Here is a 22,844-nt window from a genome sequence, read left to right as displayed (position 1 = left end):
TACCAATGACTTCCTTCACAGAATTGGAAAAAACTACTTTAAAGTTCATATGGAACCAAAAAAGAGCCCGCATCACCAAGGCAATCCTAAGCCAAAAGAACAAAGCTGGAGGCATCACACTACCTGACTTCAAACTATACTACAAGGCTACAGTCACCAAAACAGCATGGTACTGGTACCAAAACAGAGATATAGATCAATGGAACAGAACAGAGCCCTCAGAAATAACGCTGCATATCTACAACTATCTGATCTTTGACAAACCTGAGAAAAACAAGCAATGGGGAAAGGATTTCCTATTTAATAAATGGTGCTGGGAAAACTGGCTAGCCATATGTAGAAAGCTGAAACTGGATCCCTTCCTTACACCTTATACAAAAATCAATTCAAGATGGATTAAAGACTTAAACGTTAGACCTAAAACCATAAAAACCCTAGAAGAAAACCTAGGCATTGCCATTCAGGACATAGGCATGGGCAAGGACTTCATGTCCAAAACACCAAAAGCAATGGCAACAAAAGACAAAATTGACAAATGGGATCTAATTAAACTAAAGAGCTTCTGCACAGCAAAAGAAACTACCATCAGAGTGAATAGGCAACCTACAAAATGGGAGAAAATTTTCGCAACCTACTCATCTGACAAAGGGCTAATATCCAGAATCTACAATGAACTCAAACAAATTTACAAGAAAAAAACAACCCCATCAAAAAGTGGGCAAAGGGCATGAACAGACACTTCTCAAAAGAAGACATTTATGCAGCCAAAAAACACATGAAAAAATGCTCACCATCACTGGCCATCAAAGAAATGCAAATCAAAACCACAATGAGATACCATCTCACACAAGTTAGAATGGCAATCATTAAAAAGTCAGGAAACAACAGGTGCTGGAGAGGATGTGGAGAAATAGGAATGCTTTTACACTGTTGGTGGGACTGTAAACTAGTTCAACCATTGTGGAAGTCAGTGTGGTGATTCCTCAGGGATCTAGAACTAGAAATACCATTTGACCCAGCCATCCCATTACTGGGTATATACCCAAAGGACTATAAATCATGCTGCTATAAAGACACATGCACACGTATGTTTATTGCGGCATTATTCACAATAGCAAAGACTTGGAACCAACCCAAATGTCCAACAATGATAGACTGGATTAAGAAAATGTGACACATATACACCATGGAATACTATGCAGCCATAAAAAATGATGAGTTCATGTCCTTTGTAGGGACATGGATGAAATTGGAAATCATCATTCTCAGTAAACTATCGCAAGAACAAAAAACCAAACACCGCATATTCTCACTCATAGGTGGGAATTGAACAATGTGATCACATGGACACAGGAAGGGGAATATCACACTCTGGGGACTGTGGTGGGGTGGGGGGAGGGGGGAGGGATAGCATTGGGAGATATACCTAATGCTAGATGATGAGTTAGTGGGTGCAGCACACCAGCAGGGCACATGTATACATATGTAACTAACCTGCACAATGTGCGCATGTACCCTAAAACTTAAAGTATATAAAAAAAAAAGGCTTATCCACTTCTAAAATAATCGTATGTCTCTGAGAAACAATGGTAAACAATGTGTTTTATTTTTTATTTTGTTTATTTTTTAAAATTTTTATTTATTTATTTATTTTGAGATGGAGTCTAGCTCTGTCGCTGAGGCTGGAGTGCAGTGGCATGATCTTGGCTTACTACAACCTCCGCCTCCTGGGTTCAAGCAATTCCCTGCTTCAGCCTCCTGAATAGCTGAGATTACAGGTGCCCGCCACCATATCTGGCTAACTTTTTTGTATTTTTAGTAGAGACAGGGTTTCACCATTTTGGCCAGGTTGGTCTTGAACTCCTGACCTTGTGATCCACCTGTCTCGGCTTCCCAAAGTGCTGGGATTACAGGTGTGAGCCACCGTGCCCTGCCTCCTGTTTTATTATTTTTTAAAAACTTGTTGCAAACTTGCTTCCTTAACCCAAAGTCTTATATACTGTCGTAGAGTTAAAGAATAGGAATTCCTCTACAATTTGTAAGCCTTGATGTGATAGATCAATTAATCTGGTCTTCCTTTACCTTTCTATGAGTACTTGCCAGATTCTTTTTACCTGACTTAGTCATATAGCTTTTTTTATAAAAAGAAAATTGAAGTGCTATATATCTCAATATATTTGATTCAAAATGTTTCCCCTAATTAACATTATGATGTATGCAGTGAATATGTAATTATATTTAATTCAGTGTAATTAAGAATGTGATATATTTAAAATAGTGATTCATTTAATTGATCTATAGGACAGATTTAGCTCATCTATAGATAATTTAAATCAGTCTTGCAAATAAAATTTTTAAAAATGTACTATCTTGTAAAATCTTTGCCAGTTCACTTGTATCAACTTTCTCTCCTCTTTGACCATGACTAAATTACCAGAAGCATTTGAATATATACTTTATTCATAATCATTCTTTGTAGAAATTCTAGCTAGATATAGTAATGGTTTTCTGGGAAATACATATTTTGAAATAGAAAGTACCTCTTTGTCTAGAGCTTTTCATACAGTTGACTGAAAACTTAATTGCTTTAATTTCAGGAATTCTTATTTCCCTAAATTTCACTCATGTGTTTTTTTTATTAAATAGAACTGGGAGAGAGGACAGTGTGGAACTGACTGCACGCGGGGAGGCACAGAGCTTTCAATTTCAGGGTCTGGCGCTGTTTCTTATAGACATATTTTAACTCTTTACTGTCTGTACTGAGATGTCTAAGATGTTGACATTGAATTCAGAATTGTCTGTAAAATACAGAAGAGTCAGCTCTCTGGCAAAGCAGATCCTTCTCTTTGGGGTCCTTAATGCACAGCCAGGCTGTTAGGGTGCCGTGGTCAAACCCTAAGAATCTGACCAAGTTGTTTTGTGCTATGAAGAGGACTCCATCTGATGTGCTCAGGGCACAGTTGAAAAGAAAGAGGCTTCCTCAACACATCTGTTTCCACTAACGCCTCTTGAGGAAGTAATCCTGCCCTATGGCTTCAATAGTCATGGCCTGGAAGTCCTAGCAAGGGAGCAAAGCTGGGGGGGGCAAAATTTAAGAGGCTTCAATTTCTTTCTGCCCTAGCCAGAGAGGGCATGCTCTGCGGTTGTGTGTGCAGCCAGACAGCCGTGAGCACAGCATAAGCAGGCATCCGGCCAGCCAGCCACGGGCTGAGCACTGGTGATTCACAAGGTGATGGAAGCTACTGTGGCTCTGCCCTCACAGCCTCGTGGTGATGACCTAACTCTACACACCCCGTTGCCATCTCTTCCGAGGACCAGCCCTGTCTCTGCAAATGCCTTCAAGCTATGTTTGAATATGCCATTGATGATGTTCAAAGTCATCGCTTTTCTCTCCAAACTGATTTCCTCTTCCAGCTTCCTATTTCTCGATGCATCAATAGCTACCCTCTCTGTAAGTTTGAGATCTGAACCATCTTTGAGTCTTTCCTTTATTGTTCATTTCTTTCTTTCTTTCTTTTTCTTTCTTTCTTTTTCTTTCTTTCCTTCTTTCTTTCCTTCCTTACTCTTCTTTCTTTCTTTCATATTTCTCTTTCTTTCTCTCTTTTTCCCTCCTTCCTTCCCTCCCTCCCTCTCTCTCCGTTTCTTTTCTCTCTCTCTCTCTCTCCCTCCCTCCCTCCCTCCTTCCCTCTTGCTTGCTTGCTTGAAAGGCTCTGGCTCTGTCACCCAGGCGGCAGTGCAGTGGCACAATCTTGGCTCACTGCAACCTCTTCCCTTCTGGGCTCAAGAGATCCTCCCTCCTCAGCATCCAGAGTAGCTGGGACTACAGGCATGTGCCACCATACCTGGCTAATTTTTGTATTCCTTTGTAGAGATGGGATTTTGCCATGTTGCCCAGGCTGGTCTTGAATTCACAGGCTCTAGCAATCCTTCGACCTCGACCTCCCAAAGTGTTAGGATTACAGGCATGAGCCACCATGCCTGGCTGATTCTTATACTCTCTTCTATTGAATTAAAGGAAATCGCCTACATGGCCTCCTACAATCTGATTCCTTTGATTTTAGAATCTTCTTCCTTAAGCCGACTTCTACAACTTTTTAGTGTAATGCTCCCTAAATACCTTCTCAGCATGTCCTGTGACAACCACGCTAACCTAGCAGAGAACTTGGGTCAGGGGTGGCCCTGCCCTTCCTGGCTGTGCAGCTTTAGGATTCCTAGATCTCTAAACCTCAGTTCTTCACTCGTAAAGTGGGAAAACACATATCTATATAACAGATTTGTTTTGAGGCTTAAATGAAATGAATCCAGTGCCCGAAACATATTAAATGGTCACTTCATTTAGAAGACCTACAGTAGGCCGAATAATGTCTTCCCAAAATTCATGTCCACCTGGAAAGTCAGATTGTGACCTTATTTGGAAATAGGCTCTTTGATATATGATTAGTCAAGGATCTTGAGATGAAATCATCCTGGATTTAGTGTGTGCCCTGAATTCAATGACTGTTGTCCTTATAAGAAGAGGGGACACAGAGAGACATGGTGGACTGCCACATAAAGACGGAGGCAGAGATGGGAGTAAAGCTGCCACAACCTAAGATGCCTGGGACACCAGAATTGCAAGAGGCAAGGAAGGAGTCCTCCCTAGAGCCTCCAGAGGGAGCATGGCCCTGGCCGATGCCTTGATTTCAGACATCTGGCCTCCAGAACCATGTGAGGATAAATTTCTGTTGTTTTCAGCCACCCAGTTTGTGGTAATTTATTATGGGAGCTCTGGAAAATGAATATAATACCATACCATGTGACAGACTGTTCTAGGTGCTGAAGGATATGGCAGCAAATAAAAAAGACGTAAATCCCTGCCTTGTGCAACTAAACAGTTATTATTATCACTATTGTTGGTCTAGTGAGCCCTCATAATGCCTATGAAGACAAAATCCAATTGTTTAGATCAATGAGCCTCAATTTCATCATCTGTAAAATGGAAACACTCACACCTATTGAAGAGAATTACTTAAGTTCATAAGTAAGGTCATCCATGGCTCTCCAAAATTTGTGGACCTGTTATCTGTCCACTATTATTTTACACTATTCTCTAATGCAGGGGTTGGCACATGTTTTTTGGGAAAGGGCTAGATAGAATATATGCTAGTCTTTGAGGGCCATAGGGTCCCTGTGGCCTGTATGTGTGTGTGTGTGTGTGTGTGCATGTGAGTGTTTAACTGTATAAAAAGGGAAACAATGTAAACAAAATAAGTTTTCACTTGTTGAGAATATAAAAACAGGCTATCGTTTGTCAATCCTGGCAAATGCTTCTACCTTGGGTCTAGCCTCTACATAGGGAGACAAAAGACTGACACGTACAATAGCTAACTGATGCAAAGTATAAGAACTCAGTTGATAGTTACATTCTGAAAACACTGTACTGGCAGTAAATCCTCTAAGACTAGGAAAAAAATAAGATCCGTGTGGGCTTAAACAGCTGGAGAAGGCTCATGGCAGAGGTTGAAGTTGAGCCAGTTCTTAATGGAAGCTGGATTAGTAAAGAGAAAAGAGAGATAAATACTTGGAGCAGAATATATTTTATGTATATGTGTATATGGGTTTATATACATATGTATACAAACGCATTTAAATATAAATGAAATAAATAAATCCTTTCTCTTGAGGTACCACCACAATTCAAAAGAATCAATTCTACAATGATATGGACCTTGGAATTCTAAGTGTTAAAACTTTTGCTTCTTTATCATCATTTCCTAAGGTGAATCAGATCTGAAACAGACTGTGTCCATGTGTTTTTGGTTAGCAGCCTTCATACTGCACTTCAATCATAGCCAGGAGTGACAGAGTGATTCATAAAGAAAATTGTTCCAAGTTAGGAAGGTTTTAATGCTTAGTGCAAAGAGGTTTTCTGCTTTCCTCTACTTAGTTAACAGAAACAATTTCAATGCACTTGCTCATAGAAGTATAAGAGATTTTCAGAAGACACAACACCAATTACCCTGCACTAACAAATAAAACAGAAGTAGTTCTTCTTGGAGGTGGTAAGAGCCATGGTCTGTTTATGTGCCTAACAGTGTCACACTCAATAGAAACAGGTGATAAATGTCTTCACAGAGGGCCAGGAGAGATGAACGATGGATGAAACAAGAGTCCTTCAATTGTGCCCCAATATATCGTTCAAGCCCATGACTATATTCTAGCCTGCCATTAATCCAACTGTCATGACCTCTTATCCCTCCTTTCCATCTTGCCACCGTGGAGTGAGACTCTTTACTTATCTGCTCCCCTTGTTTCTGATAGGACCTGTTGATCAGAAACCTCCATCTGTGGGCTCCCCTTCTCAGCAGCCAAGGTCCCTGCCAGAGGCCCTTACTCAGTTCTCACTGCATCTACACCAAGGCCAAGCTCAGGAAAGCTTCTCTCTGTACCAAGCACGTACTTGGTGCCTTTGAATGTTGCCACTGGGATTACGATCCTGTGGCCACAGGAAGGATGGTGTTGATAAAAACCTTTGCCCTTAACTTCTTTTCCTTAACCCATATATCATTTTCAACTTGAAATCATGGATTGGTGACCAATAGTGAAAATCTGTGGACTTCAAATGAAAGTTTCAAGGGGGTATCTCTACTGGTGTCACTGCTCAAGCCACGCCCACTAAAGCATTGCGTAAAGTCCCTCTTACAGATAGTATCACGCGCTCAAAGGGTGAGTGCTGTTGAAAGGCTTGAGAAAACCTTACGGGAGCAGAGAAAGTATTCCCTCTTTCTCCTTTTAATGACTTTAATTCTGAGTTCCAAATTTCGATTACAAAACTCTGGAATTCCTATCTATTCACCCTCCCTAGCTTAATCTTTCCTTTTTCTTTCATTTTTCTCCTTCTTTGTTCTTTGATCAATCTTCATTGCAGACTGGTGAATGAAGGAGGGTGTGTGTGTGGGGGAGGGGAGGGGCATAGGTAATAGTGAGTAAAACTCCCCAGTTTTTCTCCAGTGCTAATTCAGCTCTTGAAAACTCCCCAATTCTATAAATTAGTTTTTAGGGACTTAGGGGAGAGACTGAAAAACTGTTTTATCTAAATAATTATTTTTATGAATCAGCATTCTATTTATAGTAATATATTTTACATACAGGGCTATGTCATACTTCTTTGCTCATCCGATAAATGTATATATTGTTCAAGCTATTGTATTAGGTGCTGGGACTGTGGAGATAAATGGCATAGTTCATCCCCTCAGGGGGCTAACGATGGAACTGTTGGACACATTACCACGGAGTGTGATAAGAGACATGGTAGAAATAAGCAGAGTGCTACTGGTGTGCTCAGGAAACACAACAACTCCAGAATATGGGGGGCAGGGGATGAGTTGAAGGCTAGGGAAAAATGTCCTGGGGAAGGAAATGCCAGCATGGAAGTTTTAAAGAATAGGGAAAAAGTGTTCACTTGACAAAATGAGTGTTAAAGGGAATCTGAAGTGGACCAAGCTACACGTGTTAAGGCAGGGTTGTGAGGGAAGCTGATGGATTCTGGGAACTACAAGAATGACAGGTTGCGTGTAGGACAGGGTGGCAGTGCTGTGCTTGAACCATCTCATAACAGTTCACAGAGCCAAGTGTGTACATCTCTTCCTCATTGTTGTTCAGTGACTAACGCTGTTTCAGTGGTACCTCGAAACTGGCTCAGTGGGATATTTACACCATAGAAATTGGCAAATGCTACAAATTAGGGGCTTCTGCTGCCCCTCCCCCCAGAGTTTAACATTTACCAGCACATCACTGGGCGTGAAGGAGAACCAGAAAATAGTCAGGGCCAAGGACAGAAACTCCTTAAATATCATATTATTATCCCTCAGATTATCATCAGATATACAAATAGGTTTGCTCTTAACAAAGATTACTTACTCCAACAGCACTTTGGAGACAAATAGATTGGGTGGAGTTGAGGAGGAGCCACTGAGGTCTAGTTTTATCTTATTGGCATCAATGTCAATACACTAAACAAACAAACAAAAAACCTGTCTGGAATGATAATATACAATTTTCTCTTTCTGCTTTGTGTGTATAGAGAAGAAAAGAAGTAAAAATTTTTAAGCTTCATATTTACTATGAATGAAACCAGGCTTTATTTTGAAGAAGGAATACAAGACTGAATTAGATTATGTTAATAAAGAAGTCTGAGATACGATAAATGATTCCTTGGAAATATTAAATTTCTTGATTAAATAGGTGTTGTTAGTTGTCACCAAACCAGCAGCTGGATAGAGTGCTTAAGAAACTCTTAAATGAGGCTGGAACACAAGAATGAGAAAGTCAACACGGGTTAATGACTGAGCAAGGTTGTGTAAACTATTACTTAATCCCAATTGAGGGTTTTCTGAGCCACTGGGGAACTACGTTCAGGTTGATAGACAAGAATAAGGTTAGCAGGAAACACAGCATTAAACAAACAACAGCTCAGTTTAATTTGCGATTTACCCGTACTTCAGAGTACAAAAGGAAAGCTTTGCTAATAGCAAGAAAGGTAAAATGAAGCCATGCCAACATCGTTATTAAAATAATTGGCCAGCCATTCACTGGAACAGAGATTTTATTATACATTGGCAGTGAAAATAGAAAATGTGACTGTTTCTTAACTAGTTCTTGAACCACCAGCATACAGGGTATTAACTAAGGTGCTGGGAGTTTTAACAGCTGGTTCCAAGAGCCAAGTGCATGCAGGGGAAGCTTTCATATCTAAAGATCACACAAATACTTAATTAATATTTACTTATGAAAATTTAGGTGTTTACTTTCCAAATATTTCATAATCCTTCTTTTTTCATGAGTTCATCTGCATTCAATTGGATTGTTATCTTATCACCAGGGTTATAAGATATCAAATAGCATATAGTTAACACCATGGTTACCCTAGATCTCACAATAATTTGGAGGGTTTTTTTTTAATAAGAAAACTTTCTTTTGTTAGGTGTGGTGAAGTCCTGTTGTACATTTTTTTCTGTGATCTGTAACTGTGCCACAAATAGTGAACTCCAAAATTTCAGTACCGAGGTCAACTTGTTTTTCTGTGCAAAATCTACTAAAAACAAATGGAGACAGGAGGCAGGCATGAGGCAATTATGCTACCTACTCAGCCTAAAAAATGTAATTGCTACTCATGTCTCATGTTTTTTTCTTAAGCATTTGGTTTTAAAAAGAATCTAGACAGAAAATCTCAGAATTAGTCACAATTTACCATACTACGGTATTGCTTTTCAAAGCAGGCACATATAAAGCGGGTCCTCTTTGTACATGTCAATAATCTCTGCTTTGACCTTTTGAAATTAATTACAAGTTTTACCTACTTTGTTAAACTACTACTTATATATTACAAATCATTTTTCAAACACTGACTAATATCCTTAATATCAGGCCAGTAACAGAATTGATCTTGTGCTTTGCATGCCCAACTCTACTTGAATCAATACCTTTCCTATAACAGTTCTGAAAGTGAGAGTAAGTTTAGTTGAGAGTAAGAAATATTGCTCATTTATTTCCACATTGGCGCCAGATAAACCCAATGTAATTGGTGTTTTTCACATTAGAAATACTTCTCAATTACTCTTACTAATACATTTATTCATTCTTGTTTACCATGATGTTGGAGCCACAAATAAGTTTACATTTAACAAATCATCAGTTAGATTATGCCCTATTAGAAATTCCTCTTCTTTATTCATTTAATTCAGTTCCTTAAGCCCCAGGATCACCTAATTTGACCTCATATTCATCTCTATTATTGTACTTTAGAACATTTCCAGAGTCTTGGACCTTCTCATATTATTGAATACATGAAGAAAAATAGTCTCATTTTCCTATTATTTTTCCTGAGGTTGTGTGTAACCCCTATACACAGTGTACTCTTGTAAACAGTTTTTTACACTCAAGATTCTGGTCGCCTTACGGGAAAATAAATAGTCCTCTGCCTGTAATTACAGCCTTCAGGAAGGGGCAAGCCAGTGACCTCTCTGACTTGTAGGCACAGGAATAAGCCCTGAAGCCTCCTATTCCCTTGGAAAACACCCCTTCTTTCTCGGCCAAGCAAAAATAAAAAAAATGAACACAAAGAAAGGTGAATATTTCTTTTGATGCCTCACACATCTTTTTACACCTGTATTTCAAATCTTCCTGGTCTGTAAAGGTGACTAAAACAATACTGCTTATGATTCAGTCATACTTCGGCAATTCAGATGGTCTCTGTTTATTGTGTGAACACATAGATTTCTTTTGAGAATCCAAGTTTTTATATCAAATAAAATCAACACTATTGTTTATGATTTGCAAAGCATATGCTTAGGTACAAAGAAGCATGACAAAGTGCCTTCCCTACAAGACATAAACTTATTTAGATATTTGCGTGATTAAATATATATAGATGAACAGGATTAAAATGAAAGAGAAAGGCAACATATGTCTGTAGGTAAAGATGAAGGCATTGCCTATAAACCGGAACAATATAAAGACGGCACTGACTGGAGAGCACTCATTTGTACATTCATAAGTGCTCATGATATCCTTGTGAGCACTTGTCTCTCCTTTGGCCCTCCATGCACATGATTCTCATGAGAAGGAAATGGTCTAAAAATGGATGCAATTGTGCAGAGTACAGTGCACAGAGGCAGAAAGACAATGTGACTTGGGATCACTTCAGCATCACATTCCCTTGAATTCTATTAATGTTTATAATTTTGATAGTTTCAAAAGAGCTTATTTTGTGTGTTCTCAGATTCTTATGTTTCTCTTGGTCATAAAACTTATTGGTAATAGGACAATCCCCTCCTCCCCCAAGAGGAACATGTTCTTCTGACAAACGGGGTCCCAAGTGTTGGCCATAGAAGGAAGAAGAGGGAAACAAGGAAGAAACAACCTGGCCTATGTAAGAAACAGTGATTTTCAAAGAAGCTGATTAAGGTGACAGGCCAGGAAAGGCAGTGAGTGTGAGCAGGATCTAAAGTATGTTCTTAGCTTCTAGTAATCTACATATTATTTTCTTCATATGAAGAAGAACCACATAATAAAAAGTAACTTAATTCATTTAGAAACCAAAAGAATGTTTAAACACATTTACTGCTGTTTATTTTAAGGCAGGAAATGTTTTAAAAAGTTAAATTCTCCAGCATTGTACTACTTCTTGCAATGTTTTTCTAAGTGTAAGATAGTATGCACTAATGACCACAAACCACTTAAGAAAGCTGATTTAATGTAGCAGCTTGTAGTTAAGATGTAAAGCTTGTGAAATAAGTAATGACTATTAGTTTATATATTTAGTTTATATATTTGCCTGTGTACTAAAGACGTATTGCTTTTTTAAAGTTTTAAGCTTTATATAAAAGTTAGCTTTCACCTCCTCAGGACAGCCTTTTGTGACTCAACTACCAAATTTAGATATTCCTCTCATTTGCATTCACAGATGTTTATTTCCCTCACAGCATATTTCATAAATTATCATGATGTATTTGTTCATTGGTGTGACTGAATGTTTACTGTCATCTTCACTAGTCTATCTGCTTGTTGAAGACAGGTACAGTCTAGCTCATTCTCCATTGTAATACTATCAGGTTTAGAGACTAAATAAATATCTGTTGAATTTCTGGTTGAATCTTGGTTACATGAATTAATCCTTTCCTCTGTCTCCTGCTGAAAACAATGATTACAAGGTTTTGGCCCTTTTATGCACTAAATAAAATGGTTAGGCTTCTAGCACTTGGCTTAAACTAATAAGATGAAAGAACAAGCAGGTAATGTAATTAGCTTAAGATAAATGGAAAATATTGCACATTTTATTGTCAAGATATTTTTTAGAGATATTCGTTTTCGCTATTGACTGCTACTGCATTAGTGCTTGTAATCTCCTTAGTGCATTAGCACTAAATACTATTGATTCACTCAGAGCTAACAGACCAATTTAATCTGTGCATTTTCCCCATTTCCTGAGCATGACTTCACCTATAGTTTACTTAGTAGACTGGTTGCTAGATTCAAGTGTTAATCGGACATTTTAAATTTAAAACATTGTTAGAAAATTTAATATCACACAAATTTACTTCTTTGATACACAGACACAAATTTTAACTAATCATGAATAACTATATATTTTGAGATGATGACTCAGCAAACTTAATTTTTATAAAATCAGCCTTCGAAGAGAATGGTTTACAAATCAAAACTAACCTTAATTCACTCCTTTTATCTAGGGCACGATTTGAAGTATCATCTACCATTTTAATGTCCTCTGACTGATGAACATTTTGCTGATTTACCCAAATAAGACAAATGAAGTCAGACTTCACTCTGAATTCACAATGGTTTTTTTTTGTTTGTTTTATAGTTATACTGTTCATAAATCATTTTTCCCCATTTGTGATCACCAAGAATGGTTAAAACAAAGCTTTAGTCTAAATTAGCATGCAATTGCTAGACATTTTTCTTTCCTCTTGTGGGGAGACTGGAAAATATTTTTGAAGTATATATGGGTAGCTACACTTTGTCTGCTCCAACATTAGACTAGGTCTAGGGTGAAGTGCAGTAAACTGCTTCCCAAGGCAGAGTGAGGCTTTTAGAATAGGAAGTCAACATGGCTCAGCAACTAATTCACATGCAAATGAACCTGCCTGGAACATTTTAGTTAGAAAAAAATATGTAATTAGCAGACTGGAATGTATCCAGGATCCTAGATTCGGTTACCACATATACTATTTAAAAAAAAAAAAAAATCAAGAGAAGGAGTTTTAATGACTTCAGGAGTAGCTGAGCCCTTGGTTTCATTTTCCTGATAACGAGCACTTTACAGTCCTCCCTGGACGCTGGAGATGTGACTTAGGGCACATATCTGGGCTCTGAATCATTCTGAACTCTGTGTGCCCACTGAATCAGTGTCTGTGCCAACCCATGAATAAGCAGTGGCAGAAATTCCTGGAGGGTCTTCTATCCAAATTCTGATGGGTCCCCATTTTTCTTTTTAGACTGAGGAGATAAGAACATAGGGTGGGATGGCCACTGATAAGGCAGAAGTCTGAAGTAAGGATGTAACACCCAAAATGTGAAACAGTATTCGGAGTAAAAATATCCATTATTACTCAAGGAGGTTCATATCCTTATCAATGCAGCATCCCACATGCTTCCAGAAATCTCTAATCATGTTTATGTCAATGAAAATATCATGTATCAGAGTTGTGGATTCAAAGTTTTTAATTAACATTTGGGCTTTACAAAAATCAACTTTAAGATTTATTTCATTTTGTACAAACGCCTTCCCGTTTGCGATGTCAGTTTTATCAGATGAATCTCCGTGTAGAAATCAACTACCTAAATAAGACACAGGTTATAATGCCACCTGCTTGAAAGGACATTAAGAATAATGTCAAATTAATTTAAAATGCATGTGGCATAGTTAACGCTTCATTCCCCACACAAGTGAGAGATATTATCAATCATATCATGAATTAATATAACTCACTGGTAAAACCTACCCACAGTTTTGGTGACAGCTTCAGCACTGTGTTCTCTTGCTATTAGGTTATAAAAACATCATGCCTTTGCTTTTTCATCTTTCCTGGGGTAGAGAGACCTGTGAATGAGCCACGTAATGGTTTATAGAGCAGTCAGCAAGAGGAAGGGAAAAAGCAAAAGGAATTAATGGTTCATTTTGTAACATGTTTTCTAACACCCCAAGGGTGTGCCCAGTGATCTCAGGAGGCATTACAAAATTCTGGAAATAAACTAATTTTATATTTCTTTTAATAAAATAATGCAATATGCCACTTTTCGTGGAATGAGTAGCATGGATAATTAAAATAAAGAAGTTAGGAAGCAGCGACTCCCTGAGCCTATGAGAGGATGAAGTAGTGTCTAGAGAAGAAAAAGAAATGAAATGTAAAATTAATAACCTTTTACTTACATTTTTTAAAAAGTACATTGAATCTTTATACCTCAAGGATTTTCTTTCTTGCAAGATTTTGCTTTGGTAGCTATTACATTTGGCATATGGCCAAGATATTTAATATTTAGGTTTGAAAGGCTGTCTAATATTAAGAATGAAGAATCCTTAACAACATTTTTCATATCGGATAACATTTTCTCATTTTTGAGCACAATAAGTAAAAAACTCTATAATCTGGCTTCACATTTTTCATCCCTAATACAAAATACATTCTCTTGAGAGTGCTAGATTGTTTGAATAAGGCATGCCAAACCAGTATAATCACATGGATGTTATTTGTAACATTGACTCCACATTCACAGTTCAAGTGGTGTGGGAGATTATAGATATATGGCCTATAAAAGTTATAAATCTTTGTTTATTTTATTAAATATTACGAGACATGCCCTGAGGATGACAGATCAATAACGGTCCTTGTGGTTTCCTGATGGAAGGCTGCAATTATTTTCTTCCATTACAACTTGAATGTAACTTGATTTTACTCATCTATCATCTTTATAATCATAATAAAGAAACATCACTGTATGTTTATTTTTCTGCCTATTCCTATTATTCCTTGTTTTCATCTTGTTTTGATTTTTGTCCTCCTTTAAAATTGTTCTAATCACTTTGCTTTCTTCCTTTGATGGCTCTGAGTAGTGACTCTTTAACTTTGGCATTCTGTGAAACAGAGATGGAAAATTACTACCTTAAGTTTCCTTTATTTTGGGAAGCAGTTGGCTACTCTTTGAATTTGAGTATAAATGATATTTAAAAACAAGGAAGCCCAATACAAACAACCTATGAGGTTGACTTTTTCTAAAACTGCATTATCTGCAAATTCTTGAATGCAAGATATGACAAAGTACATAAGAGTAATATCTTAGGTCATGGATAGTTAGGATTGAAAGTGAGAGGAAGGAGAACAACTTACACCTTCTAACTTGACTATAGTACAGTTTTGATTCAATTGTCTTTCTCCCCATCCTCTGCCCCCTCAAACTACCACCACTCCTCACCCCATCTTTTTTTTGGAACTATTAAATCTTAAGAACAACATAACACAAATTAAGCATTATGGAGGTAGGTCACTCATAAGTTAGAGAGAGAAGTGAAAGACCCTTGTAAACAATAGAACCAGAATGTGCCTCTTCCAGAGAATAATCCAATCATTTGAATTTGTCTTTCTTTACGCAAGTATTCCTTACAATAATAGCTGCTGTTTATTTTGTGCCAAGGACCAAGTTGGGACCTTTTACAGATGTTATTAATATACTTGTCCGTACTATAGTCCTGCACGCAGGATGATGGGTTCAGAGTTTAAATAATGCTTTCATGGCCATCCAGGTAGAAGACGGTGGGGTTCAGATTTGAACCCACATCTCTGACTTTAGTCTCTTTCCATTAGTCCATGCTGTCTCCCAACGGGCTAAATTTATAGTCATCTTGTGCCAGGTACCTCATATATATTATCCCAAATTTTCACAAAAAACTGTGAAGTAGGTACCGTTATCTGCATGTTACCAATGAGACTCAGCCTCCAAGAAGTCAGGTAATGTGGCAGAAGTCACATGGTTGGTATGCAGTAAACCAGGACTTCCACCCAGGTGTGTCTGGCACCAAATGCTTTTCCCCTTCACTTGATCCAACTTTGGTCATTAAGGTCATCAAGATGTTGGTGAAAATATTTGCTACAGGTCTTTCAAATGCTTATCTATAGAGCAAAACTTTGATAATAGAACTTCAAGAAAAACAGTGTTGTGTGCTAATTGTATTTTCTGAGAGGCGAGAGCTATTTCAAGAATGCTTTTCTAATTTCAACTTTGATTAAAATTTTTTCTAAAATGTACGATTTCACTTGTTTTAATAAATATTCTATAACTTAGGGAACAGGATCTTTGCTGATTTGGGGATTTAAAAAATTCTCTTATTCTGTATTGATTCTCATTTGTAGGAGATTGGGCCAATGTGTACTGATTCTCGTTTTTTTTCCTGAAATTGTCACATTAATCAATCCCTTATATGTAAAAGACTGTTAGAGATTCCACAGTCTTAAAATTAAATTCCACTTAATTTTAAACAAGTTAATGAAATTTTTGCTACTGCTTATCGTCAAATAGAGATGAGGGTTTTTTCTCCCTACATATGGGCCTTTACAAAGGTTCCATCCATACTGTGGGACAATTTTCTCAATTATTTTATTTTGAATAATAATGTGCTATTTAGAGAATATGCATTAGCCTAAAACAACTTCAATCAATACTAATTTAGGATGCTTATAGAGGTTGATTGATGAATGGGTAAAGGAGGAGGTAAAGATATTAAACAGATTTAGTAATTATTTGTGGGTGTATAATCTCATAGTACTCAATGTTGGAAGTCACTGTAAACAAATTCTTTAGAATCACTTTCAAAAGCAACATAAAAAATGGACACATTGTGAAGATCAAGAATATATTCTTATAGAACAACTGACGTAGTCAACAACACTGGTATTCTATAAGTGGGCATTTGTGGCTTGGGATAAGTTTCCAGAAACAGCATCATATGTGGAGACAAAGAGTTCTGAAGCACAAATAGCTTATGGGTGAAGATGACGAGTACTGGGAATTATCAAATGACTCAAAAGAGGGCTTTTGTGATGTCATCAATATGAGAAGATGCATGTGAAGAGTTTGCATAGACATATTTCATGAAATGTGAGACTGGGAAAAGCAACATAATATGTGATCCTAAATAAGCAAGTCAGGCCTGGTACACCTGCTGGACCCCTAAAATGTAAAAGGCCCGTCCCTGGCACTCCCATTATCCGATCTTGTGATAGAAACGCTTTTTGCACATGGTGGAGAGCTCATGGAGTGCCAGGAAATCCCTCTTTCAGCAATGTGTCAACACTGAGGACTGGGCAGAAGCATAAGTGGAAAGTTACTGCTGCAGCTCAGCTTTCTTAACCTTGTCCACAAGAGTCCCTTTATAAATGTATTAGAGATGTTAATAACAAAACTACAATATGTGTGTCTTTTCACCAAACTTGATGCCAAAGTAAAAACTCAGTTCCAAGAAATTATTAAAAGGGTCACTTGATTTCTGGCCAAGTAAATCTGCCAAGACAAAATGGAGTCATCTTATTGCTTGAGAGTCCTGCTAAACAGCTCTGATCTTGTAATCATTTTGTTTTTTTGTGTGTGATGAATGGCTCTAGGTGCCTTCATTTTGGCATTAAGCTAGGAAATGATTATATGCTCATTATTGGAACAATCTGATGTCTGGATGGGGTATATGAAGACAGAGAATATGTGTAGTCTCAGTCTCAGAAGAAGTTTGATCTTTGTAACCAGAGAAGATAAACAGGCAAATAAATAGAGGAGGTTTGAAGGTATTTGTCTATGGAATTTGGCCAGTGTAAAAGTTGGCTTCCTTTGTAAGAAGACTATGTTGGCAAGTTCCATCTTGTTTCCCGCAAGAATTTTTGTGATGGGAGTGATAATGGTTTCAGGTGTGGCTAGTGCATTTTGGGAATTTTTCCTGGGCAATAAAACTGACCTGAATTTCATTGGATAATCCTGTCTGTTTGTCTCCCTTGGAACACTAAAAAAGTCAAAAGGTTGGATAAAATTCAGATGTGTTTTGAGAATTTCTAGAATTGATAAGTATTTTTACATCTAAGGATTGAAATGTACAAAATTTAAAAAATGAGATATCAATATACCTTTATGAATTCTCTTTTTAATTTTTTTCTTGCTCTGCCCTTCTTTTTAATTTTTAACAAAGAAAGATTTAAATAGCAAATCCATGTGCTCTAGGAGCCCTGGAGGAATTCCTAATAGACTCTTTTAAAACTTGTGTCTCAGAATCAACTTACTGGATGCAGAAAAATATCTTCTCTGTAATGCTATTAATATTATATTTGTATTTCCTAATCCCAGGTTTCTGAAAATCGTTTTGTTTCCTTTCATTCTTTTGTAGTTTCTAGTAAAGAAAAGGGGGAGCTTCATGAGGAATTCTATTGCTTCTTTGCAACATATATTAAATGTATGTAGGGGGAAATAAGTCTTAGTTGGAATGTATGTGCATTTATATTATGTATATTCATAGACTTTGGAAGAGAGAGGAAGGAAGTTTTGTTTTTAGTTCACCAAAAGATGAACTGACTTTCTTGGAAGTATTTTCCTAGCATCATAAAAAGTTAACTACAGTTTCCATCTAGAGAAGTGTCCCAGACATTTCAGCAAAAGTCAACCAAATGTTTCTGAATTCATATGCCCTTACCCCTCAGCAAATTATATACTTTATGCTACTGAGGACATGTTTAATGTTCTACCTGATTGCAATTATAACCTTTATATCTTAGATTGAAACCTGTTAAAGTAAGTGAAACATACCATGCCAAAGTCAAACTGTCTTTAGAAAAGCTATACTATTTGTTCATTCAATTATGGTCATAGTCAGGTCCGTATTCCAAATCTGGCCCAGATCAAGAAACTCAAAGCCACAATAAACACTCAGACCAGGTGATCAACTGACTAGCAGGATAAATCTCCAGGTATAGCTGGTAGCTGTTACTATATTTAAATCACAGCACCAAGAATATCTCTAACAGCTCCTAAGAAAATACCATTTCATATAAGTATAAATAATCATCAACCAAAATATTTATGCTTATAAATAACAAATACCAACCAGGTAAAGTGCCAAGCTAGAACTTGGTAGACACAAGTCTTTTCCAGAAGGAAGTCCATGATTAAAGTCAAGCTCTAAAGGAAGGACTTGGGAGCAAACATTTCCTCTCTACTCTTACAGGTTATTTAGAGAAGTATACTAGCTCATTTAAAAATGTTTTATTTATCAGCATTTCAGAAGAGGTTTTTTAAAGTTAAGTTCCTTTAAGTAATGTCAAGAATATAGATTAATCAGTTGTGTATCAGTGAGAGAACATAATCTCACAAGGAACAATTCTTTAAGGCATACAAATTAGCTTGAACATCTTGTAAATGTTGCAGAGATTATATAGAAATGTCAATAATTATGTTTTATGGGAATTGCTGCTGTGATAAAATCTGTGTAAATCTGATAAAATCTGTGTAAATCTGATAAAATCTGTGTAAATATAAAAAAGCTTATATGGGAAATAACTTTAATATAATCTGAAATGTCACGAACATGCAAATCTGAATTGTAAAAACATTTTTCTTTTAGTTACCATATTACATTTTAAAGATATAATTTTAGGTGTAAATGAAGATTCAATTCCTCAATTTTCTTGGAAAAAATCTGCAACTATTTTGGATAAACACCATTTACAAAGCACAAAAGAAGCCCTGGATATTCTTTTTGAGACTGATACTTATTTCTAATTTATACCTCACAGTTTATAAGTGGGGAACTGATGTGACTTACCCTATTAAAACAGTGCTCATGATTGGGTCCGTAAAAATGCTGGAGACATCTCACATTGTTTTTGTTGACGATCTTGTTGAAGAAGTCGTTGACATATTTGATAGGGAATGCACACATGGCAGATCGATCCATTGGTTCGGCAGAATCTGGCTTGCTTTGTGCGAACACCCCGAAAAGAATGTCATCATTCAGGCTGGCTCCTATTTGTCTAGCAAGCTGGGCCCCAGGCTTGCTGACATACGCAGCCTGAAGGATATTAAACACTTCCTTCTTTGTGGATCTCTTTTTTCTCTTTTCTGTGAGAATACACTCCAGAGGCATTTCCATGTAGGAATGCAATCCAGAGTTTATGGAACAGAACCTGATTATTCTTGTGTGAAAAGTCTGAGCATCTAGAGTTTCCCTTTGGACCGTCAAGAAGTAAATAAAATTGTTGCTTTCAAAGGCATGGACATACTTAATGGGGTAAGAATCTCTGAACTCAGGTAAAACATCAATGTAGGACTGGTCTGTCAAAAACATAAAACCATCTTTCGTTTCCTTTAGCCTTCTCACTGATATTGAATGCAACGGATGATCTGGGAAATAAGAAGAATTTATGGTATTGCCTACAAAGAAGTTGATGAACCGGTCCTTTACAGATGAAAGGACTTTGGCTCCCAGGGCGCTCACCACACAGTCAGGACACTGGCTGGGCTCTTCTATCTGTGGGGAGAATATGCAGTGAACCTCCGACTGTATGTCAGCAGTATGATTGTGGGGAAAGACATGTCGCTGGCAGGTCCCTCTGTTGACGCTGCCACAGCTAATGAGTTGATCATCATAGTAGGTGTCGACAACTAGAGCCATGTTGATGTTATCTTTCCAAACACCTCCTGATAAATTGGCTTTGCTGCTGCAGTCCTGACATGGGAAACAATCTGGGTGTTCCAGCACAGGCCCAGTCTTGTACTCAGCAACCTTCTGAAGGTCTTCCTCATTTAAAACATAAATGTAGTTAGTGGCACCGAGGAAAATGTGATGCTCATGTAGAATGACATTCTGGATGGGTGTTTCCGCGGTGAAGTTGGGAAGCTGATACTTCATATTCACATTCATCTCGGACTTTGCTAGTGCCTCTTTACACTCCCCATTGCTCCTCTGCACCAAGGTAAACAGGAGCACGAGGATGCCAGGTGCAAGCACAGCGGGGGCCTTCATTATGAGAGGTTTATCTGCCAAAACAGGTTCAAGGCGAGAGCAGTTCAGTTGTCAGTAATGAAGAGAAAACTGAAAGACCTATACCATTTAATCTATCAGAAATAAAGCTTCCCAACTGGACTTTTACATAGAAGGAAAACAAAAACTCTAGCCAGTTTCACATAAAGATGCATTGTGTGGTTGGACATGACTCCACATAGTTTAATTTTAGAACTCAAGCCATGAACGAATAATTTTAGAGAACCATTGAGATGCAAACAATGTTCTGTATTAAGGTTGATACAGTAACTAAGTTAGACTCATTCAGCAATGAAAGAAAAAACATAGCAACTTTCTTTCTTAACCCCTTGCTGGTTGTTTAACGTGGTTTAATAACTGTGGTTAATGACTAGGTTGATATTTAAACTTTCTCTGTTAGTCAAGTAAAGGAACCGTGGTTCACATTCATTTATTCTAGAAATCACAGCAGGCATTGTTTTCTTGAGCGCATGTAGAATTACTAGGCTAAATTTAGCTTCCTTTTGGAAGAAAACAATCATAAATTCTAGAAGCAATATGATCACATGCTGTTTATAGGATTTTGTGTGGAGAGGAATGGTATGGTTATAATTTGGCTATAGTTAACCTATTGTTTTAGACAGACAAATGTTTAATGTAAGATCACTGGGAACTGAAAAACAGGAGGCTGAAAATGTATAAAATACAACATAATCTTCAGAACTAAAGTCCTAGAACTACTTCTCAGGGAAAAACAACATATTGTTCATTACCAAGTCAAAAAGCTATTTAGTAAAAAGAACATTATTTTAACATTTCATTGTATGCATATAGACAGTATTTCTATGAGGAAACATGAATGGGCTTGTTATTCAGTATTTAAAACTTAAGGTGCACAAGTTATAAACATTGTGAGTTCTCCTTATAATAGTTATAGGCAGGGTAGTAGGTTGGAAAGGAGAGGCCTTAGAATGAATATAAACTAAATAGGTATGACTTTTTTTTAAATAGCATAATTCTGATAGGACAAAGGGAGCCTCTAAAAACATACTAGGCATCATGACTGCCAAAGACTAACCCTGGATCTACAAAAACCACATCAGAAATCACTGAGCAGCTGGTATGTGCAGGGCACTGTGCTTGCACTATGGGAAATGGGACATAGCTCCTGCCCTTCAGTGAAGCTGCAATGTGGCTGAGTGATAACACATATATGCTGATTATTGTGGCACTGCAAATGGTATTACAATACCCTGCATAGCACAAACCAAAAGCTACAACTATCAAGGGAAAAAAGCACAGCCTGTACTTAGGATTATTATGATCATGAGAAATAGAGACAAGTTCACCATGTTGTGAGGTCCAGGAGAGCAAGGACAAGGTCTGCTTGGCTCATCATTGTATCCCAAGTACCTAGTACAGAGCCTGAGATGCAGAAGGTGTTAAACAAATAGATACTGAATAAATGATGAATAAAAATTAAGCCGAAATTCGAAGTTACATAATGGTTAAGTGTAGTAGCCAAAATTTGCGTCCAAAACTTTTTGACTCCAAATCAAAAATAATTTTACCCTACTAATAGTCTAAGAATTGGGGACTTTAAGAGGTGATTAATAATCATTAAGGAATTTTGAGCTAGAGTGTCATACAATGAAGGTTTTACTCTAGGAAGATTGATCTGGAGGCAGGGTGGCTTAGAACAGAGAGATCCTGGCAATGGAAAGACCAGTTGACAGGCTATTTTTATATCCCATAATGAGGTAACGAGGGCCAGAACAAATATGGTAGCCCCAAGGATAGAAGGAATGAATAAGGGACATATTTGAATAAGTAGGATTTGATACCCTAATATATCAAACACAGTGCAAAAAAGAAAGCAAAGGCAAACAAAGATGATTAGCAGTTATCTGGAAAAAGTAGAACAAGTTATAAAACTAGGGTAGACTGCACTGGGAAGTTAGGCTGAATATATGGGAATGGTAGACTGGTTTTAACCATGTTGAGTCGGATGTGCTGCTGGGAAATGAGTGCATATTCTCCTATAAGGATGACTAGCAGGTTTTACATTATTCACCAGGAAGCAGGTGCCTGGAACAAGTGAAGAATGAAAACTCTGGGCAGACAGAGCATTAGTGCCAAAGAACAGAGGCGGAAATGAGAAGGATTCTGAGAAGCCTGCCTTGACTGGGAAAGCAGCATGATCAGTCTTGGGTGAAACAGTATCTGTCTTGAGTGAGACACATGAGTGTCAGGTATTTGCCACTGCTGCACTAGAAGGAATAAAAATTTAGAACTTGAT

The 22,844-nt window shown here is 37.4% G+C and overlaps 1 protein-coding gene across 2 annotated transcripts in view; it reads right to left on the bottom strand.

The window, feature by feature from the left end:
* Positions 1–22,844, bottom strand: part of MET (MET proto-oncogene, receptor tyrosine kinase) — a 125,814-nt gene that overhangs the window by 78,502 nt on the left and 24,468 nt on the right. Inside the window, exon 3 of one of the 2 annotated variants that reach the window (XM_034964862.3) lies at positions 19,349–20,562. The exons of the other annotated variant lie outside the window; for it this stretch is intronic. Coding sequence (XP_034820753.2) covers positions 19,349–20,562 — 1,214 coding nt within the window. The remainder of the gene's footprint in view (positions 1–19,348; positions 20,563–22,844) is intronic. 2 annotated transcript variants of the gene reach the window in all.

Source organism: Pan paniscus, chromosome 6, assembly GCF_029289425.2.
Source record: "Pan paniscus chromosome 6, NHGRI_mPanPan1-v2.0_pri, whole genome shotgun sequence".
Lineage (NCBI taxonomy): Eukaryota > Metazoa > Chordata > Mammalia > Primates > Hominidae > Pan > Pan paniscus.
The sequence above is the reverse complement of the archived record's forward strand: the minus strand, read 5'-3'. Positions and strand labels throughout refer to the sequence as shown.